Source organism: Thalassophryne amazonica, chromosome 5 (assembly GCF_902500255.1).
Source record: "Thalassophryne amazonica chromosome 5, fThaAma1.1, whole genome shotgun sequence".
NCBI lineage: Eukaryota > Metazoa > Chordata > Actinopteri > Batrachoidiformes > Batrachoididae > Thalassophryne > Thalassophryne amazonica.
Window position 1 is genome coordinate 110,119,435 of NC_047107.1, and position 22,533 is coordinate 110,141,967.

At 42.8% G+C, this 22,533-nt stretch overlaps 1 protein-coding gene across 1 annotated transcript in view; it reads left to right on the top strand.

Moving 5' to 3' along the window:
- fbrsl1 (fibrosin-like 1) overlaps window positions 1-22,533 on the top strand; it is a 744,464-nt gene that overhangs the window by 701,465 nt on the left and 20,466 nt on the right. The window contains 3 exon segments of the mRNA XM_034171080.1: window positions 13,752-14,172; window positions 16,540-16,799; window positions 20,270-20,520. Coding sequence (XP_034026971.1) covers window positions 13,752-14,172; window positions 16,540-16,799; window positions 20,270-20,520 — 932 coding nt within the window.

The following is a 22,533-nucleotide window of genomic DNA, read 5'->3' on the forward strand; positions in this document are numbered from 1 at the left end:
AACTTCAAAGCCATACACATTGAGAGATGAAAGAAGTGTCAGGTTTGCCTGTATTTATACATATTTTCTGTAGGGATTGTGTGACTGCTTTTGAGTGTTAGACTGTAATCTCTATGGAACGATCAGAATATAATAGTTTACTTTCTGATTTAGTACATTTCTATGCAGAAACGGTCTGACTCTCTAACTGAAAATTAGGGATGGGACGACTAGGCGTAATAGTAGACTACGGCTAATATGCAACGAGTGGACTATTTTTTTATTAGTCGACTAGTTAAAAGCCATTTATTCAGTTCATTAAACCCTTAAACGAACAGACCTGCTGGAGCTGCCGCCACTCTCTTCACTCAGTGACGAAAGTGTGTGAACCTTGGCAGGTAAATTAGTCAGGTATCGTATCGTCTTCATGCTAATGCTGTTTTTTGTTTTTGTGATTTTGTGCTTATATTTGTTAAAATAAATGTCACATTTGAGTTGGACCATGAAGATTTGAAATTGGCTTAATTCATTCAATGTCAAGTTTGACCAACGGTCGGGTACCATTTGTCATTGACCAACTAGTCAATGACAAATGGTACCCGACTAGTCAATTAATGATTTGCATTAGTCGTCCCAACCCTACTGAAAGTTACACCTGCTCCTAATCCATCATTAGGTCAACATCCACTAGCCATCCACCTGGTTGCAAACGCATTTATGGGATATCACAGAGGTGGAGATTGGTAGGGTAGCTTGACTGATCAGATGGCCGATAATTTCAGCAGATACCAGCCTTTCACAAACATATCTGTATCTGTTATTTTTACTGATATGAAAACTTTTATTTTACAGAATAAACAATGCAGAAAAATACTTTGATTGTTGGAAATATTCATAGTTTGTCCAGCACTGGGCACTCTGACGACATTGTTTACAATGCTATGAAGCATGGCCGAGACCCCCATCACCCCTTGATCACATTTAATTAGCGATAATGGACAGAGACAAAGCAACCAGCGGCCATCCATTTTCAGTCAGAGTGGGCATCTTGAGCGATGTTCAGATTCGCTACAAATGAGGGTGACATGTAGTTGATGGACTTTCCCGGATGTGGCCAGCTCGTGGTTGCTTGGTATTACTGTACACAATGTTTAAATAGATTATAAAGGAAGGCTGTCAATACAAACTTTTACTTCATGCTTGACTGCTTAACAGAACCAAAGTTTGATTGATTTGTTCCAGTCCAAAGTTTCATCCGAGACATCAAAATTCACCAGACTTTCATGAGTTTGTCTTCATTATATGGCCTTTTAATTTAGGGAGTTACACGATACCATTTATTGTTTTTGAGTGAGTGTGTTAATTAGAGTGGATGGACTTCGTCATCTGTCTACTATATCTGTTCACTTCATTTTACAGAGTACATGTGCAGGCTTTTCTCAAGCCGAGGATGATGATGATGATTATTAATATTGTTGTTGTTAGAGTAGAAAGAACACTATGGGCATGCGGATGCCAATCTCATATCTTTTTGACATGTAAAAACATCAGATAAGCTTTGTGTCATTTCTAATATTTCACTTGTTGATTGTCGGAAGGTAATCATTAAAACCAGGCATCGAAGGAACTGCTCTGAATTTAAATTACAGAGTGAGATTGTTGGATACATCTTTACAATGAATAACATCACATTTCACCTGAGTGTTAAAGACGGCGCCTTCAATTGGGAAAAGGAGGATTTCATGTTCTTTTATTGCATATAACAAAACTTTATTAGGTACTTTTGAGACTTTATTCACCTTTCTGAGTAATTTCTTTCTGCCACATCACCCTCATAACTAGAATCAGTGGACAAATACCACCTCTATTAACTGACAGAGGAAACCAGTCAGGATTCTGACTTGAATCGTCGTCAGGTCTTTGTGATGTTATAAGTCAAGGATGTGATAAGGCGAGGATGTTAATGACATTGAAGGAAAATATAATAAAGGAATTGCTCAAAGTGCTAAAAGCAAGGAAACATGAGACCAAAATTTGGACACGAGGAACATTCCATAAAACTTCACAGTAATCTGAAAACTACTACTTTGAATTACAATAAGTGAGCCGGTATATGCATAGGTTACAAAGTCATTCAGGGACGATACTTTTTATTATTGAATGATTTGATTTAGTGCAATGCAAACCAATAGAATACTTTGTTTAATGTAGAGATTCATTTTTCACGAGAAATTAGAATAAGGCAAACTTTTCATTGCTTACCTTCAAATATATATTTCACCAGAGATCTTCTTTAGGTTTTTACTACTGTGCTGCAGCACATTGACACTCCCTCTGCTTGCTGCTTTTCTTCAACATTGGGAGCAGTACCACATGTACTACATTTCCTTCTGCTGAAATTCATTTGCATTTTTTTTATGTTTGACCTCCTCAGTTTTCTCCTTTATTTTGATATGATTCAAGCCCGTTGTCCAGATGAGACTGCTATGTTAAGAGGTACTGGCCATCAGATAGAAGTGACAGACAGGCAACATGGGAGTAAAACCTGCATTTAACCACCACTTAATTAGATGTTCCCGTTGAACTTTGAACTTTTCCAAGACTTTGAAGAGACAGAAATAGCGACATAACAGTTTAACTCATGATTTTTACCCAAGGACGAAATATGACCATCGGGTACTGCAAAGGCCTTGCGTCCGTTCGTCCGTCTGTCTGTGCTCAGCATAAGTCCAGTCCTGTTACTGCCAGGGTCTTCAAATTCACAGGGAACATTCTTGGGACACAGACCTTGCACAAGTTCAAAGATGGCTAGCCTTGACCTATTTTAAGAGGTCAAAAGGTCACATTCTATTTTCTGTTGTTATACAGCTGACAGCATAAATCCAGTCGTATTACTGCCAGGGTCTTCAAATTCACAGGAATCATTCTTTGGAAACAAACTTTGGACAAGTTCAAAGATATCTAAACTTGATCTAGTTTAAGAGGTCAAAAGGTCACATCCTGTTTCTTTTTTTTTTTTTTTTTGCTCATACGGCCGAGAGTATTTTAGCATTGTGTTATATTTAACATTAAAATCACGTTATCAACCAATTCATAGTACATTTAGGTCAATCCAGGGACATGATTCATATCTGTGAATGTTGTTACACCCCTAAAAAAATCATCATCCACCTCCAATACGTTAATCAGCACAGTAAAGAGCCCAGGCCTTTAAAAACACGGCACCATAACATATAAACAGAACCGCAGAAAAGTGGCACGTGATGGACGATCCATCTCTCTGGTAGTTGTTAATGAAGAAATATTAGTTTTTTGCAGTCATTACCAATAGAATAGCACCACATGGATCACCTAGCTGCCTCAGCGGTCTTGGCTGTCAGGGGGACTAGTTACTTGACATTATAGAAACAACCGCTGTATTTGCAGGAAGCAGGGGAACATCCGAGCCAACGTTTTGGTCTATACAACAGCTTGTGGCGCTCGAGCAGACAAACGTGCAGATCTGCATTTGAGGAAACATGATACGTCCAACTCCTTTCCTGGCACTAAACTAAACGGCTGCAATGTCAAAACACTGAATGATGTACGGGGAATGGCTCTGAGCTGTCAGCGTCCAATTGTTGCTTTGCTTTCAGAGTGGGGAGTGCAAATGGGGACTGGAGGAGGAGGGGGAGAAAAAGCAAACATACAGGCCCTTTCAGCCCACTGTCATGGCACTTAGGATTTGTTGAAGGATTTTCACTCAGCCATTTCGCTTCCATTGAGAAACAATCAGCACGGCACTGAAAGCTAATATTATATGCACTTTAGAGGCATGTGGGCTTTATGCGTGCTCATACATGAGATGAGGCTGCCTCTTGTTTACATTGCTGAGTGCCGCCTCCCTCCATTTCTGCTTGGACGTGAAGCTTCCTGGCAATTAGCTTCCTGTCTTTGTGTCTTCTGTCTCTTATATCTCATTCTTTCTGCCTCCTACCTTTCTTTCCTTTCATTCTCCACGGCTTGGAAGCCAGCTGGTGGGCCTATTGGAGGCTGCTTTCCTGATAGTATTCAGCCGTTAAGCGAGCTTAAGTAAAGCTGACACGCTGCTCAGGACTACAGCCCACACTGAGCTGCACATCAGCCTGTGGAGAGACTCTAAAAGGTCTTAAAGGTACGGGAGACACAGGGTGGCTGCCGCTGTCCTCCCACCGCTGTGCTGTGATGTCACACACAGGAGTTAAGTCCTTTATTAGAAGTGGCAGGCGTTGTCTCCAGTCACCTCGATAATTGCAGTGCTACGTCCACCGCTGTAATCAATTGAGACAGCTGCAGCCGCGGCGTTCAAGTCCATCGGGCAGGCATGTCATGCTAATTAATGAAATGATAAGGCTAGTGCTCACAGCACTGCAAAAATCACTCCTGAAGGCTTCGCTTCCTTTCAACATAAAACTCGCCCTTAAAGTTCAGAGCACCCCCTTCCTATTAGCTGCTTGTTGGCTGTAAGTTCACAGCGGCCTCAGGGCGAAAAGGGTCAGCGGGGCTGAGGAGGGGGTCAGTGACAGTGAAAGGGGTCACATTCCAGGCTGGCAGGGTGGGCCGCATCAGAGGAACCATTAGACTTCAGCTTTTTTTCTGTTGAAAGGTCCAAGATGTTCACCCTTTATTTAGCAGAGCCCAGTGGCACTGACCTTAGACGACCCGGCAGTGTTCAGACGAATGGTGACGGATGGATGTCCCGAAGCAGTCTGCGGCGGGAGGCGGGGTTTTCACAAACACTCCAAAGAGCAGGGGCATCGCCTCCCCGCACCACGTCAGGGTTTAAGGACAGTATAACTTTGCTTTTGGATCATGTTTCGCATCTTTAACCAGTTGCTCAAAGTAGTCTAACTCAGTTGTTTCACATTTCAAGGTCAACCAAGGTCAGAGCAGAGCAGGTAGTTTCCTGGAATAGGAGTTGGGCTATCAATACGTAGACCTGTGTCCTTGTGTAAGACACTTTATCTGCATTGTTCCAGCTGACCCAGTTCTAAATGGGTTCCAGCCTTCATCCATATCCGTTGATAAGCACTGGCATCAGTGGGCGTCAGGGCCTACATAGGACTTCTGGCTTGTGACTGTACAATATGTGACATAAAAGATTATGTGTCAGCCCTGCATCAGACTGACAGGTTGTCCAGGGTGACCACTGGAATAGGCTCCATCCCCCTGACCCTTAACTGGAATACACAAGTTCAGAAAATGGATGGATGGTCTTTATCTAAACTCGTCCATCTTCTAGTTGAAGTTGTGCCCCGCCCCCTTCCTTATGCTGACCGTCCACAACGCCAGCGTACGTGACATGAGAGGTGAATGGCGTATGAGCCTGGAACCATATGGCTGCGGTTTGATTTGGATCGGATATACACAGGAAGCAGTGATTCATCTCAGAGATTCAGCTGCCAGCTCTGAAATGAACATTAGGTTCTCTCTCAATTTATGCCTGAGCTCTGACTGTAAACGTGTTACAGCTTAACACCCGTCCCCATTCTGCTGCCATCCATGCCTTTTGTCAGCTGCAGCGAAGAGACAGAAATAATTGAAACATTCCAGCTGTCCCCACTGTTTAGCTATCTTGGCCATTTTATCCTCATCCACTCCCTATTAGCTTCTCTGAGTGATTTACAAAAATGTCGCCTTGCCCCCCCCCCCCCCCCCCCCCCCCCCCCCCCCCCGTTACCATCTTGGAGATGCTCAAGGCAGATTAAACAGTGTGAGCGAAAGTGAGCCATTGCAAATTTCTCCAATGATTTTATTATTAGCACAACAATTCAGTGCCGCTCAGCCCTTCTGTTCCTCTCATGCAAAATCATTTTGTTGAAATCCCTGTCTTTTATAGATTTTTTTTTTTTTCTTTTGTTATGACGGAATATCCCACGGCAGTCAAGTGTTGATTGGCAAGACTGTGGTTTGCTATCCAGTGCCAGTATCTGTTATAGCCATCTTCCACGGTCGCTAACTCGTGAGCTAAACCTTGGCTCTGTGCAGATTGCATGTCTGGAGAGGTACAAAAAAAAGGAAAAAGAAATCATTGTGATCTCAACCGTCAAATGCTGGAGAATATTCTGTCAGCCAGAGCCAGAGGGAGACGGATCAAACCAGCGTGCACGCTCACACTGCCTGCATCCTGCAACGTCTTTGAGCAGATATCCCGTTTTATTTAAATATCTGTCTGTTTGTGCCCTTATTTTATCTGTGCGCTGACTGTTTATGCTTTGACAAAGCCGTGAAGGGAACGAACCACAATGTTTGCCTAGTAAATGAGAACACCCAGTGGCCTTAAGCTTCTCTTAGCCCTTAACCCCCCCTTGTCACTGACAAAATTTGCATACCCTCGTCTCGAATCTGAAAAGGCTATTTGCATACAGGTTCTATTTCCCGGGCTCTTGTATATACAAGCATCGGTGCCAGCAGTGGACAGGTAATTTATGTAACATACTTATTTGCATGCATGGCATTAGTTTGCTGACAGTTTTAGTTGGAGGCTGTTTGAGAAGGTTCTCTACGGTCCTTGTCTCATTTATGAGGTCTTTGGGTTCATTTACAGATAACCAGGTGTGTTTTCATAATAAAGTGATTAAACCAAGCACAATGCTTTGTTGTAGTTTTTCGGTGAATGCGTGCCACGTCTGAAAGATCAACAGTGCATGTCAGACCTTAATGTGTTTTATTGAAGATTCTTGGGTGACACATCAACCCAACGTAGACCAGCTCGCAGCAGATCCATACCGGTTCATGCCATTCCAAACTGAGCCATGTGGATGTGCAAAAGCCACATAGGACCAGATCAGTGCCAGCTCTCCAGATGTTCTAGAGGGACAAACGGGGGGTCACGAGTGAAGGATATCAGAGGCAGGAACAGCTGTGTAGTGATACCGTGTTCACCCCAGATTCCCCACTGGAGGCATCACTCAGCAGCAGATCCCCAAGGCCTGTTGTCCATCTGCTAACTTAGTCCCAGCCCAGTTCCCCCTGCTGAATGTTGTATCGCTGCAAAAACCAGGCACGTGCTCATGGGGTGGGGGCACAATTCCCCCGAGTAAGCAGGGCCACAGGAACAAGTATAAAAAGATCAATACAGGGAGGAGATGTCATCTGGTGAGCAGACCTGCCAACACCCTCCCTTAGGGAATGTCCCTGTCCCCCCGGTACACTAACCCAGCTAACACAAGGGAGCAGCCTCCCCACCACCACCACCAGGCTGCCCTCCAACCTGCTTGACTCACTCGCACCATCTGCTCAGGTTTGCTGTGCTAAGCTTCAGGACAACACTCATTTTTTTTAATACAGACACTTGTGTGGCATGATTGCCTGTGGCTGTCCGACTGTTTTCTTCAGTATGTGAAAGCGTGTTCCACGTCCCACGGAGAAGAACAAAACAATGCCCATCTTGGCAGTTTGTCAGAATGCCTAAAACTGCAGCTACCCGTTGTGAAAAACGGCAGTGAATTTGCTGCGTGGCCCTGAGGTGACAAGAATCAGAGACTTTCCTGTCATTTTTTAAAAATAAGTTTATTACACAAAAATAACGCGGCTGCTGAAACACAAAGCTCAATAAGTAAATCTTTTAGGTAAGCGTATTCACAGTCGCAGTTTTTTTTGCTGTTAATTACTCATTATTCTTGACAGCCTGCTTGCTGTTAAAGACACAGGAGCACCTGCAGTTTAAATAGAGCCGCCGCAACGTCATAGTGTTTGTACTACAATCGCACAAGACTACACCCATCCACGTGTGTGGTTATATTAGCACAGTTTTTCATACATATGTCCCATGGTACGCTCCAAAGAATGGAATAAGGGTGTGGCACTAACGTACCATAATGTTTTTTCACTTGAAGCTGTGTTGGCATTATTGCTTCAAAACATACCTTGTGCACATCTTCTCCGTTATGGTGCACCTGGTGCATAGGGACAGCTTCACCCAGGTGCATCACAAAGACGCAGCACATGGAATGTTCAAATTTGTTGAACTATGACCATGTAAATGGTAAATGGACTGCATTTATATAGCGCTTTTCCATCTGCATCAGACACTCATAGTGCTTTACAGTTATGCCTCACATTTACCCTGATGTCAGGGTGCTTCCATACAAGGCACTCACTACACACCGAGGCAATAGGGGATTAAAGACCTTGCTCAAGGGCCCTTAGTGATTTTCCAGTCAGGCTGAGATTTGAGCCAAGGATCTTCTGGTCTCAAGCCCAACACCTTAACCACTAGACCATCACCTCCCCTAAGCTTATGCAAATAATATATGCATGGGAAATTCCAGAATGGTTCAACAACAAATTTGTATAGTATTAAGACCGATGTTTGGTGTTGGGTGCATAAGGTTTGGTGTTCTATGAAATGGTTTGAAATCAAAAATAAATGCAACTATTGTCAAGCTCATGCTAACAATAGTTAGCAGTTGAAATGATTCAAAAGGAATAATGTAAAGCACCACCAGCAACTCAGGGGGTAGTAATGACCTACTTGGACCAATGATGTTCCTGTACATTACCAGGAACTGAAAGTGTGAAACAATAACCACACTGTGTGCAAGTTCTGTTGTGGAATAAATACAACAACTTTATATAAAATAGTCTGGTCTCCGAGTGGTTAAATTGGTTATGATGTGTATAATGTACTTCACTGACCCTCAAAAGCAGGAAAACCATTCAGTTTTGTGGAAAGATTGTGTAGTACTCAAGCAAAGAAACAAAAATGGCACTCAGGTGATGGCAATAAGAAATGCCAGTCCTGTGGCAAGTGAAAAATCCTAGTGAAGAATCCTCCCTCAGGCCAATATTTGGATGCACCCTCAACTTACCATCTCACCAACATACTCAAAAATCTTGGGGAGAATCCTATATCCAAAGTATACTTGTTGCGAGACAAGGACGGTCGGTTTGGATTTTAGGGACTGCACATGATATCATTTGCATCCAGCTTAACTGATTCATGGAAGCAATTAGGCAACTTGTGTTACATCAGAGTATAGTTGCATGTGGTGTGCCTCAGGGTTCTGTATTTGGACTGTAACATCTACCTAACTCCACTGAATTAAGCTGCTCTAACGTACGGGCCTGGCTCTCCAACACAGTCACCCTGTCTGCCAACATCACACAAGGAGGAAAAAAAAACACTTTGTGGAAGAATTAACCCAAAACCAAATAACAGATAAGTCTAACACAGATTAAAGCTACCGCTTTGAACTCTTGAAGTGTACTAAGCAAACAGACAACTGATGTTACTTAAGCACTCAGAGTAAGTCAAAGTAATTACAGTATTAAAATCAACAAATCTGAAACACAGGCAATTAAATTGAAGATTTTTTTTTTTACTTTTTGTTAAATATTTGAGATTGTTGCATTACACAGTTTGCTGTCACTTCTTTGGCTTCTTTTCATTATTATGCCAATGGTGCACAGGGCAAAGTGATTTACACAAACTGAATTGCCTTCATAATTGTGTGTATTATTCAAGCAATGCTTTTCAGATCAGACTCATATAATCTATGCAACTCGATGAGGCAGAGTGCAAACCTGTGTATAATTACTAACCTTTCAACCTTTTTAGGGTTTTTTTTTTTTTTCCTCAAATTGTAAACCTAGAAATTTTCTGACTGTTAAATTTTTACAAGCAGATTTGGCATTATGTCTTTAAAAAGTATCATGATATAATGTGACAACCTTTCACAGAGACACATGCCAAATGAAGAGCTAATGAAGAAAATGACTCAAGGCTTTTACTGAGAGTACCGTGTCCAAGAAGATTTCTCCAAAGAGGTTATGTTGCCATGTCAGCATATTGATTTAGAATATATGCTGTAGTTCGTCTTTTTTTTCTTTTCTTTTCTTTTTTTTTTTTGTTGTTGTCCACTATGTTGGATTGCTATCGAGGCAGCACGGTGGCTTAGTGGTTAGCACTTTGGCTTCACAGCGAGAAGGTCATGGGTTCAGTTCCTGCCTGTGGCCTTTCTGTCTGGAGTTTGCATGTTCTCCCTGTCTTTGCGTGGGTTTCCTCCGGGTGCTCCGGTTTCCTCCCACATCCAAAGACATGAGGTTAGGTGGATTGGAATCTTAAAAAAAAAAAAAAAAAAAAAAAAAGATTGTCCGTAGGTGTGCGAGTGGGTGTGAATGTGTTTGTTTGTCTGTTTGTGGCCCAGTGACAGACTGGCGTCCTGTCCTGGGTGAACCCCGCCTCGTGCTCGATGACTGCTGGGATAGGCTCCAGCCCCCCACGACCCTTAATTGGACTAAGCGGTTGCAGTTGAGTGAGTGAGTGGATTGCTATCTATGGACTGGGTATATTAAAATGTTCATGAATTCTGACCTATAAAGGGCAGTATTAAAGTGCACATTTTAGCACGTCAAGCATTTTTAGGAGTGTGCATTCTCCCTGATAAAACCACCTGAGATGTATCTAGATACTTGGGCTGTTTTACAATGCAGGGACAATTTTTTTCATTGTGGAACGATTTGATTCGGTACAGTTCAATTCATTGTGATCCAGTCCAGTCTGGTACAATTCTTTGTTTAATGTTCTCATTCATTTTCCATGGTAAATTACAATAAGCCATGAGTGGCATTGCTTATCTTCAAATACATATTTCATAAAACACCATGGACCTTCTTTGGGTTTTTACTACTGTGCTGCAGCACATTGGCACTGGCTCTGCTCGTCTTTTGTTCACCACTAGGGGCAGAAACACAGTAGCAGAAAGTGCAGTGTAGAAGAAGCGTGTGTTTTTACTCTGTTTGTATTGCATAAATTTCCATGTGCTGAAATTCATCTGCGTGTTTTTTTCTGTTTGAGCTCCTGAATTTTCTTCTTAATTGTCTTACTTTTCTAGCCCATTGTGCAGCAGAGAAAAGGCAGTGGTGCGTCAGTCAGAAGCAACATAGATGTGTAGCAGCACAGGAGTGAAAATGGCCATTTAACAAGGGCTTAAACTTTCCCATTCTGGACCTGCAAGAATCCCGTGCTGACCTCTTAACGTTTACAAGCATTTGAAGATGGGGAAGTAGCAGCAAAACAGTTTCACTCAACCAATTCACAACATTAAAATTGAGCCATCAACCTTTTCATAGAACATTTAGATAGATTTAGAGGCCCCCAAATCCATGTGGTCGTATCGTTTACTTTGAAACCCTTTTCCGATTTTGTGTTGGTGGGTTTTTACATTAGTAATCCCTGTTTGCTTTTCTGCTTATTGTTGTTGCTCTTACATATCTTTTAACAGCTTTGAAAAGTGTTATGTAATTAAAATTCTTTAGCTTTTGCAAAATTTAGTCATAGGTGAACTAATACATATGGACTTGATCTGAAGATGTTTGGGTTTCATGTTATATGCCAACAAAGTGAAATCTCTTGCTGTTGTGTGGATCTGAATTTTTGCATAGAAGTGCCGCAGCCGGCAGAGTGATTTTTAATGAGGGATTGGTTGGTGTGAGCTGATACCTCCCTACCCCCATTACAGCCCATTAGAATCATCATTAAGATAACCCCGTGCTCGCCGTGGCCCTGGTTTCCCAGCATTAGTATTAGCAGCGCCGCTCCTGCTCCTAGTGGTCACAATGACACTTCCTGCAGTATCACTTACCTCGCATTGTGTCTGGCAGAACAGGTTGCCAAGGCAACATCACCCAGCGGCGACATATCGACGGAGGATATGTGCTTTTCCTCTCCGTCTGTCCTTTCTCGTTCATTTGCAGAAACAAGGCCCTGGCCGTTAAATCCAAAACCCAGACTCCTATAAATCTGGAGCTCTATATACGCCCACAGTCCAGGATTCATTTGAAAATCGTGACACCTTAGCCAGCCCCAGTTTCCCTGTAAAACACAAGTGGTAAAGGAGAGGAAGCTCAACAAATAAAGGAATAAAAGCCCTGCCTTGCCTTTTTATTGGTCTTTTTATGGGTGTTAGGGTTCTTACAAGATTAAGCGGGGTTGTTAATAGGGACTGGATATTCCATTAGTGGGCTGCATGTCGACTTCTCACGGGCTTGACAGCAGCTCGCGGCTCCTCTCATTTTTTTTGTTGCCGCTGAGATTGCCTGTGGAGCTTTTTTAATTGAGGTGCTAGTAAGCCTTCTGGCTGAAGTACTGCTGCATCTTAGCTGCAGATTTGGGCCACTGAGAGCATTTCGTCCCCATCACACTCTTTTTTTTCTCTTCCTTTGTGTCATTCAGTGAGTGAACTTTAAAAAAAAAAAAATTGTGATATCTGTGATCAGCTCAGACTAAATCATGTTTTATGTTTCATGGCCTGTTTTTGTCACTTGACCATCTGATATCAAAAACAGCGGCACTGTCCATGTGTTCGTCCACACATGTGGTGGCCGTTTATTTCATGAATGGTTTGTGCACGTGCAACCACACTATTCATACGTCTTCTTAAGGACTTCATAAGGAGCTGGCTTGCCAGCATGTAGACCTGGGTTCGACTCCCACTCATGCTACTTGTATGTGTCCTTGAGCAAGACACTTAATCTGTGCTGTCTCAGTCCACACAGTTGTAAATGGGTACCGGCCTCGGCTGGGGAAGTAACCTGTGCCGGACTGGCGTCCCATCTAGAGAGAGTCGTAGACTTTCATCTGGTCTGTCATTGGACAGGACCACTGAATACAGAACCAGAAGACACGTGAAGGTTTTCAACAATATAGTACAAAAATACTTTTTCCAGGACATTTCCACAAACAGTCAGGCTAAAGACGTAATTTAAAGTTACCGACAACACCGCTGGTGCCCCGTTACCGTATTACCTAGATGATGGCAGTAAGTATAATAGCAGGATCTTAACCTGATGCTGATGTTGCCAACCCACTTGGAAATCAGCGCTTGTTTCTGCGCCTGCAAATGTACCTTCATTCTTTTACCAAAACCTTTTTAGCGTTTTCTATAGTTACTAGGCTTCTTTCTTGTTACTTGCCTGTGATGTTCAAACAACTAAATTTATCGAAGTTATGGAGAAGTAGGACGCTGCTAAACTGCTTCTCTTCTTTTCATGCATTGAGATTCATAGTCACTTTCTTGAGTTCTTTTTTCTACAAGCTTCATTTTGTGCTGGAGCAGCATAGTATTTCAGTCATTAAATTAGAACCCACTACTATGCAAATATGAGAAGTTGTTGTTCATGGAATGCAAATTTTATAATGGTATCATGTGAAAGATCCCTTGAGGTAATGATAGAAAGTTCAGAGTGCTTTGCTGTGGTTTTTAAAATCCCCTGAAAGATCAGGAAGGGAGGATAGAAAGACACGGGAGCAGAAAGGCCAAGATAAGGGGCCACGATCTCTCTTCACAGCACAATTGAAACATAATTATTTCATGCCAGATTGTGTGCTCAGCAAAGCCCTGAATAGGGGCCGACATTTAACTTTAATTAGCTATGATTTATTCATACTGACTGGATCGCGGGAAGAAATTGGATCATCTGATTATAGTCAAGCATGAAAATGGCCTGATTAAACACTTAATGGAACCTAGGGAGTGAGAAACACGAGGAACCTGCACAGATAACACTGGTTATGTTTTACTCATCATTGATCATGTATAGTCTTTGAATACACACAGGAGCAAACAGCTATTCTTCAAGCCAATTATGTGATTCATTTGGGCAGCAGGTGGCACTGAATCAATTCTGGAAATTGCTTGACATCTGAGATGAATAACCTCATATGTCTCATTTACACCATTAAGTGAATGTTTCGAGATCTGTTTGAGGAAAATTTCTTTGTATTTTTACTGTGTTTCTTCTCTGTTTAGGTGTGCTGACGAATGAGAGTCCAGAGTCCAAGACCTGTAGCTCAGCCAAAGTCTCAGGACTCCAGCGCAGCCAGGAGCAGAGCAAAAACGAGGTGTCCTTTGCACCTCCTATACCCAGCCCTACACCGGCCTCGGCGCCTACGGGCTCCCCTGCCCCGGCCGCAGCAGCGGCACCCTCAGAGACTCCTAGGTTGCACCTCCCCACCCCACCTGCCCTGAGTGTCAAGAAGGAGCAGCAGCCACCAGCCCCTATCCCTACCCCACCCCTGCTGAGGGCACCACCCCACCCTCAGCCCCATCCTCCTCACCCACACTCCCACCCGGAGCCCCGGGTGCTTCCGCCCCCTCAGCATCACGCCCGGCCATTAATCAGTCACCAAGTGCACCATCCACTGCAGTACAACAGCCTGCACGACATCAGGTAGGGTGTTATATAGGCAAAGATGTGTAATGGTCCACACAGGGACACACAAAGTCCTGCAGCTTTTCTGCTGAATTTAAACTCTCTGCCAACCTGCCCACTAACAGTCAACAGTGAAAACAAACTAAAGTACGTCACTTCGGCTTCTCCCTTGTTTTCACTTTGGGTCGCCACAGCGGATCCGAGGGGGATCAGCATGTTGATTTGGCACAAGTTTTACACCGGATGCTCTTCCTGACACAACTCCATATTACAAGGAGAATGAGGAGGGGTGGGTTTTGAACCAGGAACCTTCGCAGTTAAGGCAAGTGCAGTTAACAGCTGGACACCCACCCCTAAACCTCAACAGTGAAAACCAACTTTTAAAAAAGTAGAATTGAATAAAGTGTGTTCACTCTATAACTGGTGGGTAGTTGTACTTTATGCTCTGTATTGTGAGAATGGGACACCAACCAGTGACCTCAGGTGACAATGAGATTCCTTTGGTTCTTGGTCTCTCTGGAGGAATGTTGGGTACCGCTGGAATGACTTTATGCCAAATGAGCGGTTGAATGAAGACATGTGACGCGTTTGTCTGGGTTTGATCCAGCATGCAGGTGCTTTGTTGTTGAGGACCCCAGCAGCTGAAAAAAAGCCCAGGAAAAACTCCCTCTGAAGATCTGAGGAAGAAACCTCAAGCAGGCCAGACTCAAAGGGGTGACCCTCTGCTTGGGCCATGCTACCGACACAATGGACAATACAAATATACAGGAAATTTTGGGAGTCCATGCTAGTGTCCAGGATGGGAGGCCTGTAGAAAAAGACTCCCACTTCTGGATAAAGCCTCACCTCAAACAGAGAGAAAAAAACAGAATCGGGTGGCAGAAAGACAACAAATAAGGTATAATTTGTCAGCATTAAGCACCAAGAACAACAAAATAAATACTAAGGTGATCACCGGCCACTAGCCCTAAGCTTCACTAAAAGATCCAGATTTTAGATAAAGTTGAGGCTGGTTGCTATGGTGGTTGTGGTTGCAAATGCCAACCCAAGAAGGTTCTGCAGAGTGGTGGATGTGACAAAACGCATTACCAACACATGCTTCAAGACTGGACCTGACCTGTAGTTTAAAGTGCCTCATCTCTTGGGTTGTTCACAATACTTTTTCAGGAACATAAACTGTCAGTAAGATATGGAAATTTCATGTTGCTTGCTAAAACGTCTTTTGCTATATCACCATTTATTGCTACACAGAAGCTAATGCAAACCTTTAGTTTCTGCATGTCCAATGACTCAGTTAAGACGATGTGGTTCATTGTGATTGTGCAATGAGTATTTTAAACAATATTGACTGATTTTACATAGATATTGATTCTACAAAACAGGCACATCCAGTACCCAGCTCTTCATTTGTAATTTTTTTTTTTTTTTTTTTTTTTGACAAACAAATCATGACTCAGCGCAATTGATCTATTTGTGTTTTCTCTTCACTGTCTGTCTTAAAGCAGTTTACATTTTGGTGGAACAGACTTTTATACAATGAGGTGACATATTGTGGCTAGTTAATAGCTACATCGGTAACTTGTAGCCTATTATATACAAGGCTCTTAAAGCTAGCAAGTAGCTATCTGATTAGCACAGTCTCTGCCAATAATAAATTCACAGTTATGTGGATGTGTATTTGTGTATTTGTAATGCCCAATATTTTCCTGCAGATGAGTATAAACTACATCAATCTATTTTTCACAAAGGCTATGTTTATTGGAGGGCAGAATTTTATAAAATGGGGTTGGCCATCCTGGCTTGCTATAATATGATAGCTGCTGCCAATTTGGACCTTGTTTCTAACTTCAGTGCTGGAGCGATGCCAATTTCCTCTTCTTTTCTGTCAATCTGCGGCACCTAAGGGAAAAGGCTGATAGCGAGAGATGTAATAACCACAAGGCTAGCAAGACCACCCAGAGGGATTGTAGCACTGCTGTGGGAACACAGAGAGGGGCATCCATCAGCCTGTGGGCAAATCAGGATATACTTGTGGCCATCTTTTTCTCAGTTGAGGGAACCACTGATTAATATTTTATTAGTTGTCGAGCGTGTGCCCTGAATATGACACTTCTGCCCTTTTATCAGTTCTGAATTATTTTTTAATGATATGACTGAAATTCAACCAACAAGCAGTCACAAGACAAAGCATAAGCTCCTCATTCGAAGTTATTAACACAATAATTTTAACTCGTCATTATGCTTAAGTGTTGAACATACTGTTTGTTTTAATGTTTTTGAAGAGGAATTTTGATACAAACATGGTCTTTATGTTATTTAAAGACTCTAATATAGTGTCATAGTAATTCTAACTTGTTTCTTCTTTATTTCCATTTATTTGTTTAGCCACAGCAACAGTCCACTGGGTCTACCGAAACAGCACCTCACCCCCTCCCCTCACCACCATCTCAGCGGGCTCCCATCCTCAGCCCCCGCCTTGCCTCTGTCCATAGCCAACCTCTCTACCTCGCACTATTCCTCCTTACGGAGTCCGGCACATCGCCATCCGGCCATGTTCGCAACCTCAGCCACACTGCCGCCACCACCAACCTTACCAACCAACAGTTTAGTGGTGCCTGGGCACCCCGCCGGCACCCCTTATCCAGGTAGCACCGCGCACCATACAGCGCAGACACCAACTCCAAGAATGCATGAGAGCATTACTGACAATTGTGACATTACTTGATTGTCATATTTTTTTGACAAAGTTTGTAGTCCTTTCAGCTTCTACCATGGTGCTGTGGTTCACCACAGCAGATCTGTTATGGCTCTTCATGTTGGTTTGGCACACGTTTGGCACAGGTTTTACACTGGATGCCCTTACTGACACTCCACATGACATGGAGAATAGGTTTGGTTGGTATTGTCAATAATTACAGAACATCACTTGTCATAGTGTCATTATATGTCAAAGTGCTTTCAATTTCAATTTGTTTCAATTTATTTCATTTATATATGCTTTGAGGTAATTATCGTCCTCAACTGTAATTGAAATTGAAATTACACTAGTTTCCACATTTTTTTTGTCAGAACTTTTTACAGTGCATCCAGAAAGTATTCGCAGTGCATCACTTTTTCCACATTTTATGTTACAGCCTTATTCCAAAATAGAGTAAATTCATTTTTTCACTCAAATTTCTACACACAATAGCCCATAATGACAATGTGAAAAAGTTTTTTTTTTTTTAGATTTTTGCAAATTTATTAAAAATAAAAAGCTAAAAAAAAATGCTTGTACTTAAATATTCACAGCCCCATGCAGCTCAAAATTGAGCTCAGGTGCATCCTTGTTTCTGGTGATCATCCTTGAGATGTTTCTACAGCTTAATTGAGTCCAACTCAGGTAAATTCAGTTGATTGGACATGATTTAGAAAGACACACACCTGTCTACATATAAGGTCCCACAGTTGACAGTGGATGTCAGCATGGAGTCAAAGGAATTGTGTGTCGACCTCTGAGACAGGATTGTTTCGAGGCACAGATCTGGGGAAGGGTGCAGAAACATTTCTGCTGCTTTGAAGGTCCCAATGAGCACAGTGGCCTCCATCATCCATAAATGGAAGAAGTTCAGACCCACCAGGTCTAAATATCAGTGCAGCACTGGATGAAAAATGCAAGGGTCTGACAGGAGCCCAGAAACTCACTGACCTTTTATACACATACACACACTGATTACAAGAAAACAGATCACAGGTGAGGATGGTTACCTTTTGTAGCCATTCAAACCCATTTGTGTCAACATGTGTGCATGTTATCAGGCTTGAATCACCAGGATAGTTAGTTTCTGTTGTCATTATGATTTAAAAAGAGTAAACACAGTTGTTTGATAATAAATGGCTCCACACAACCACTAACCATGAGTGAAAAGTTTAATTTATCATTCATCTTCTCTGAAAAATGGCCAAAAAATAAATCTACCAGCGTATGTAAACGTTTGAGCACAACTGTATGTCAGAGGAGTCCAATCAGAACACTGAGGTTGGTGACACTGAGAGGAACTTTTCATTTTTGCAAATCTTTCTATTCTGAAGAGGAACTTTAAGAAGTAGATTGACAGAGGAACCAGACAAAAATGTAGCACAGCGGTCCATGGCCATTTTAATCCAACCCTGACTAAAACTTTAACACAAATTCATTCATTTATACATGTCACTTACTGTATTAAGGAGCAACTGCTTTTACACACAGCTGTTAACAGGATTTTAGCTGTTAACATGACGTAGTGATGATACAGCAGAACACAGAATGTTTGTGCTTTTGCTGTAAAATTGAGATGAAAAATCTGGTATTCCCATGTAATATACACATTAGGTCACTGCCACTATCATAATTATTTCATTATTTTATGCTGTTTTGTTGTCTGACAAGAGAAATATATGTGATGGTAAAAATTGTATCAACAAGGATATGACAAAGTATGTTTACGTAGTGGGTAGTATGTCAAATTTGCATCACAATCAAAGATAATGTATGTAACAAAAACATGCTCAACACACAGTGCCAAAATCTGCTGTATGACAGTAAAGCTGGCTGTATACTACACGATAATACGAATCTGTGTACAAACAGGACTGCAGACAAGCGCAGCACACATTGCAGCATGTATGGAATAACTGCAGCAGGATGGCGTGTGGTCGTGGGACGGGATAGCGTTACCCAGTTTTAAGCACACTCAAAAAGTTCAGCAGTTCAGTCAGTGCTGTATGTAATGTGTTTCAGGATGTTGCATACATGTTATTACAGAAAAAGGCACTCACAGGAGCGCGCAGGCACACATACACACTCTACACATTTGCACTGAATGACACAAATGGAATGACACACTCACCTGTCACCAAATACTGCACTGTTATAGGTCCACCCGACATGCATGCCAGTTTTTTAGAGAGCTTGACACACATAATTCTGTTGTTGGAGCAACTGAAAGAAAGGGAAAAACAAAACAAAATGAAATAGCTGCAAGAGGAGCAGGATTTGTGTATCTCCCCCTCTGACAATGCGTAGAGGTACGTCATTCATTCCTACATCCCGGGAAAAGACTAGCCTGTTGTGCTAGCTGTCTTGCGAATCTCTCTGAGCAAACAAAAATGTAATCTGTGCTTAATAAATGTATGTTTACTATTACACACTGATGTACGTAGATCTGCATTGTGTCAGTCCACCCAACTGTAAATGGGTACCTGGCTTGGAAGTAACCTGCATCAGACTGGTGTCCCATTGGGGGGTGTAGACTCTCGTCTTTCTCATGCTACAGAATCCGGAGATAAGTACCGGCCTGTTGGGCCAAACAGCCTATATAGGACTTACTGACTTACAATTATACACAGAAATGCAGGTGTGATTTGCTCTTTCAACATTGCACTAAGGTTAACACAGAGCAGAAACACACTAATTGTGTCTTGTTCACACACAGTAACATTTCGAGTGCTTAATCCAGTAAAACTGGCCCCCATTTTTTAAATTTGTCACTGTATCACAACGTGGTAGAGACCACGGGTGGGACCACATTGTGTTGCCTCCTCCTTTGCTGCACAGATCAGACTACAGTACGGACACACACCATACATGCTATGTACGCTGTTATACTGCGATTTTTCTCCAACATGCTATTAAAACATTTTATGACACAGAAACATGTTACTGGTTTTGGTGCCTCCAAAATGTTTGATAAATATGCCAGTTGTGCACTGACTTTCTAATGAAGGGCGAGACTGTGTGTGTGTGTGTTTTCTGCTGGGATGACTCTTGGTTCTCTCTTGTCTTTAGATACCAGCCTGTTGATATCATTCAACCAACCAATCATGTATTGCCAGCCTCATTCGGGGATTCTGATTGGCACATTGTCACAGGCAACTCTCTTACCACCACCAATGAGTCCCCACGTAGAAAACCCTCACAGCATGAGCTGGAGAAACAGAGAATGCCAGGTGACTACTTTTTTCTTCTACTTTTGTTGTGAAAACTGACTGGGCGCTCGTGCCTTTTTCCCCCCCTTTGTATCTCCCCCACTCCTTCCTACCCATCCCCACACTTTTTTTTTTTTTTTTTGGTTTTCCTCGCTCTCCTTTCTTACAGAGCATGACCTTCTAAGGCAGGAGCTGAACAACCGCTTCCTGGTTCAGAGTTCAGAACGGGGCCGGGGGCCGTCCGCCTCGCCGCTGGCCCCCGTGTCACTGCTGAGGGCCGAGTTTCACCAACACCAGCACATGCATCAGCACCAACACACCCACCAGCACACCTTCACGCCCTTCCCTGCCAGTCTCCCCCCGGCCGCCATCCTCACCCCGCCCACCGCACCTCCCATGGTGCGTACCCAAGCCAGAAATGTGAGGATAAGTAAAAACGAAAACCTTCCAAAATGTACCACCCGTACACCTGTCACTTCTCCGGATCTCCTCCAGTCAGCTCCCGCACCTTTTATTTCTTCACCACAAAATTCAGCAACATGTTCTCACGCTGTAGAAATCCCTGGGCCCCCTCCCTCCACCATCCACAAACCCTGAAAATTATTAAATTCTTTTCATCTTGGATTTTTCTCATTGATTTCTCCATTCTGTCATCTTGCTGAAGTCTAAGAGCTAATGAGAAGCCAGGAGGATCAAATCTGACCTCTTGGAAACATGAAGAAAAATGTTGGGCATGTGTATCCCCCACCGCGCACACACAGCATTACATATTTTATTTAAACCCATGCCATGCTGTTCCTCAGGTTGGTCCAAACTGGACAAACCACCACATTTTCTATGTAAATGGACAAAAGTACCAAATTTCACTAAACCTGTTGGTCTTTTTCTTTAAACGTTTGACACAGTATTGCTTGTTAGTGTTTGCCTGAGACTTTGGGGGGTGGTTGCCTGGAGGCAGGCTTGTCGATTGTTTACATATGGATATGGTCTAAATGGTTCTGGATGTTTCCAGCACTGATTCACAAAGAGCAAACAGATCTGTACATGTATTGGCAAGCATACGAATCATTTCCCACAGACCAGTGTGTGTGTGTGTGTGTGTGTGTGTGTGTGTGTGTGTGTGTGTGTGTGTGTGTGTGTGTGTGCTCGCGTGTGCATGCACATGCACAAGCAGTTCACCCAGTGCAAGCACAGCAATGATGGGCAATGATCTAAAGGCAAAGTCATAGAAGAAGCAGAATGAATGTAATCATCACTGCACAAACAAGTATACATACAACAAAATGTGTCCTCTGCACTCATCCTGATTATAGGCAGACACAGTCTAACCGCTAGGACCAGTGGGCAGCCACAGTGCGGCACCCGGGCATCAATTGCAGATCTCAACACGCTGCCAAGTGCAGAGAAAGAAGCAAGACTCTTATGTGCATGTTTTTGATGTTGGGAGGAAACCCACACAAAACACGGGGAGAACATGCAAACTCCACACAGAAAGGAACTGGTCATGGGTGGAATGGAACCCAGAACGCAGCTTTTTTAATCAGTGAGCCACCGCACTGCCCAAAGCCTTGCACTGAGGCCAGTCAGTGACTTCCCATTGAAGTGGGGGATGACATCACTGCAGAATTATTAAGATGACGTTGCTAATTACTTTGGCGCTATGATAACTGCCATTGGGGGAGCGGTGGATGAGCACTGCAACCGCTCATACATCATTTCAAATGCACAGCAATCTGTGACAGTCTATTCAGACAACAGCCCCATTTGTAGATGTAGTGTTTTTTTTTTGTTTTGTTTTTTTTGCATTAGTGTAATAGATCTAATCCATCATGTTGTGGCCTCTGATTAAGGGCCCGCAGTCCCGTTAAGGTCCCTGCTCCTAAGATTATCCCCATTCTGTACATTACAAATCAAAGCTGCGGTATTTATGGCGCAGTCTCAGATAAGCAGAGCAGCTGCTGACACACGTGCTGTTTATCTGGCCATCGTGGTAAGAATTACACACAAAGCGCAGCCCTCCCTTTGAACATCAAAGACGTGATTTTCCTCATCTGGCTAATGCGGGTGTTATGCAGCTCATGACGATCACATCCTCCATCTCCTGTTGTTGACAAAATGTTGGCATTTGAGTTAATGTTGCCTTTTGATTTTTTTTTCCCTTTAAATTGTTTCTGTGTTCTTTTTTAACTTGCACCTTCGCACAGCTTTCAGTAACAACATGTTTTTCTCATAATGATGATGTTGCGGTTGCGTTTTATGTTTTGTTGTAAAAAGCGCACCAAATGTTGCAAAGTGCAACTGCTCTCATGTCCTGTCGACGCCTCGTGTCATTTCCGCTGTGTAACAGCTCTTAGATAATGGCTGTGATTAATTAAATGATCAAACCTCTGTATTTGTTTATTGCTCCACGCCCTGGAGCAGCTGGCTTGCCAA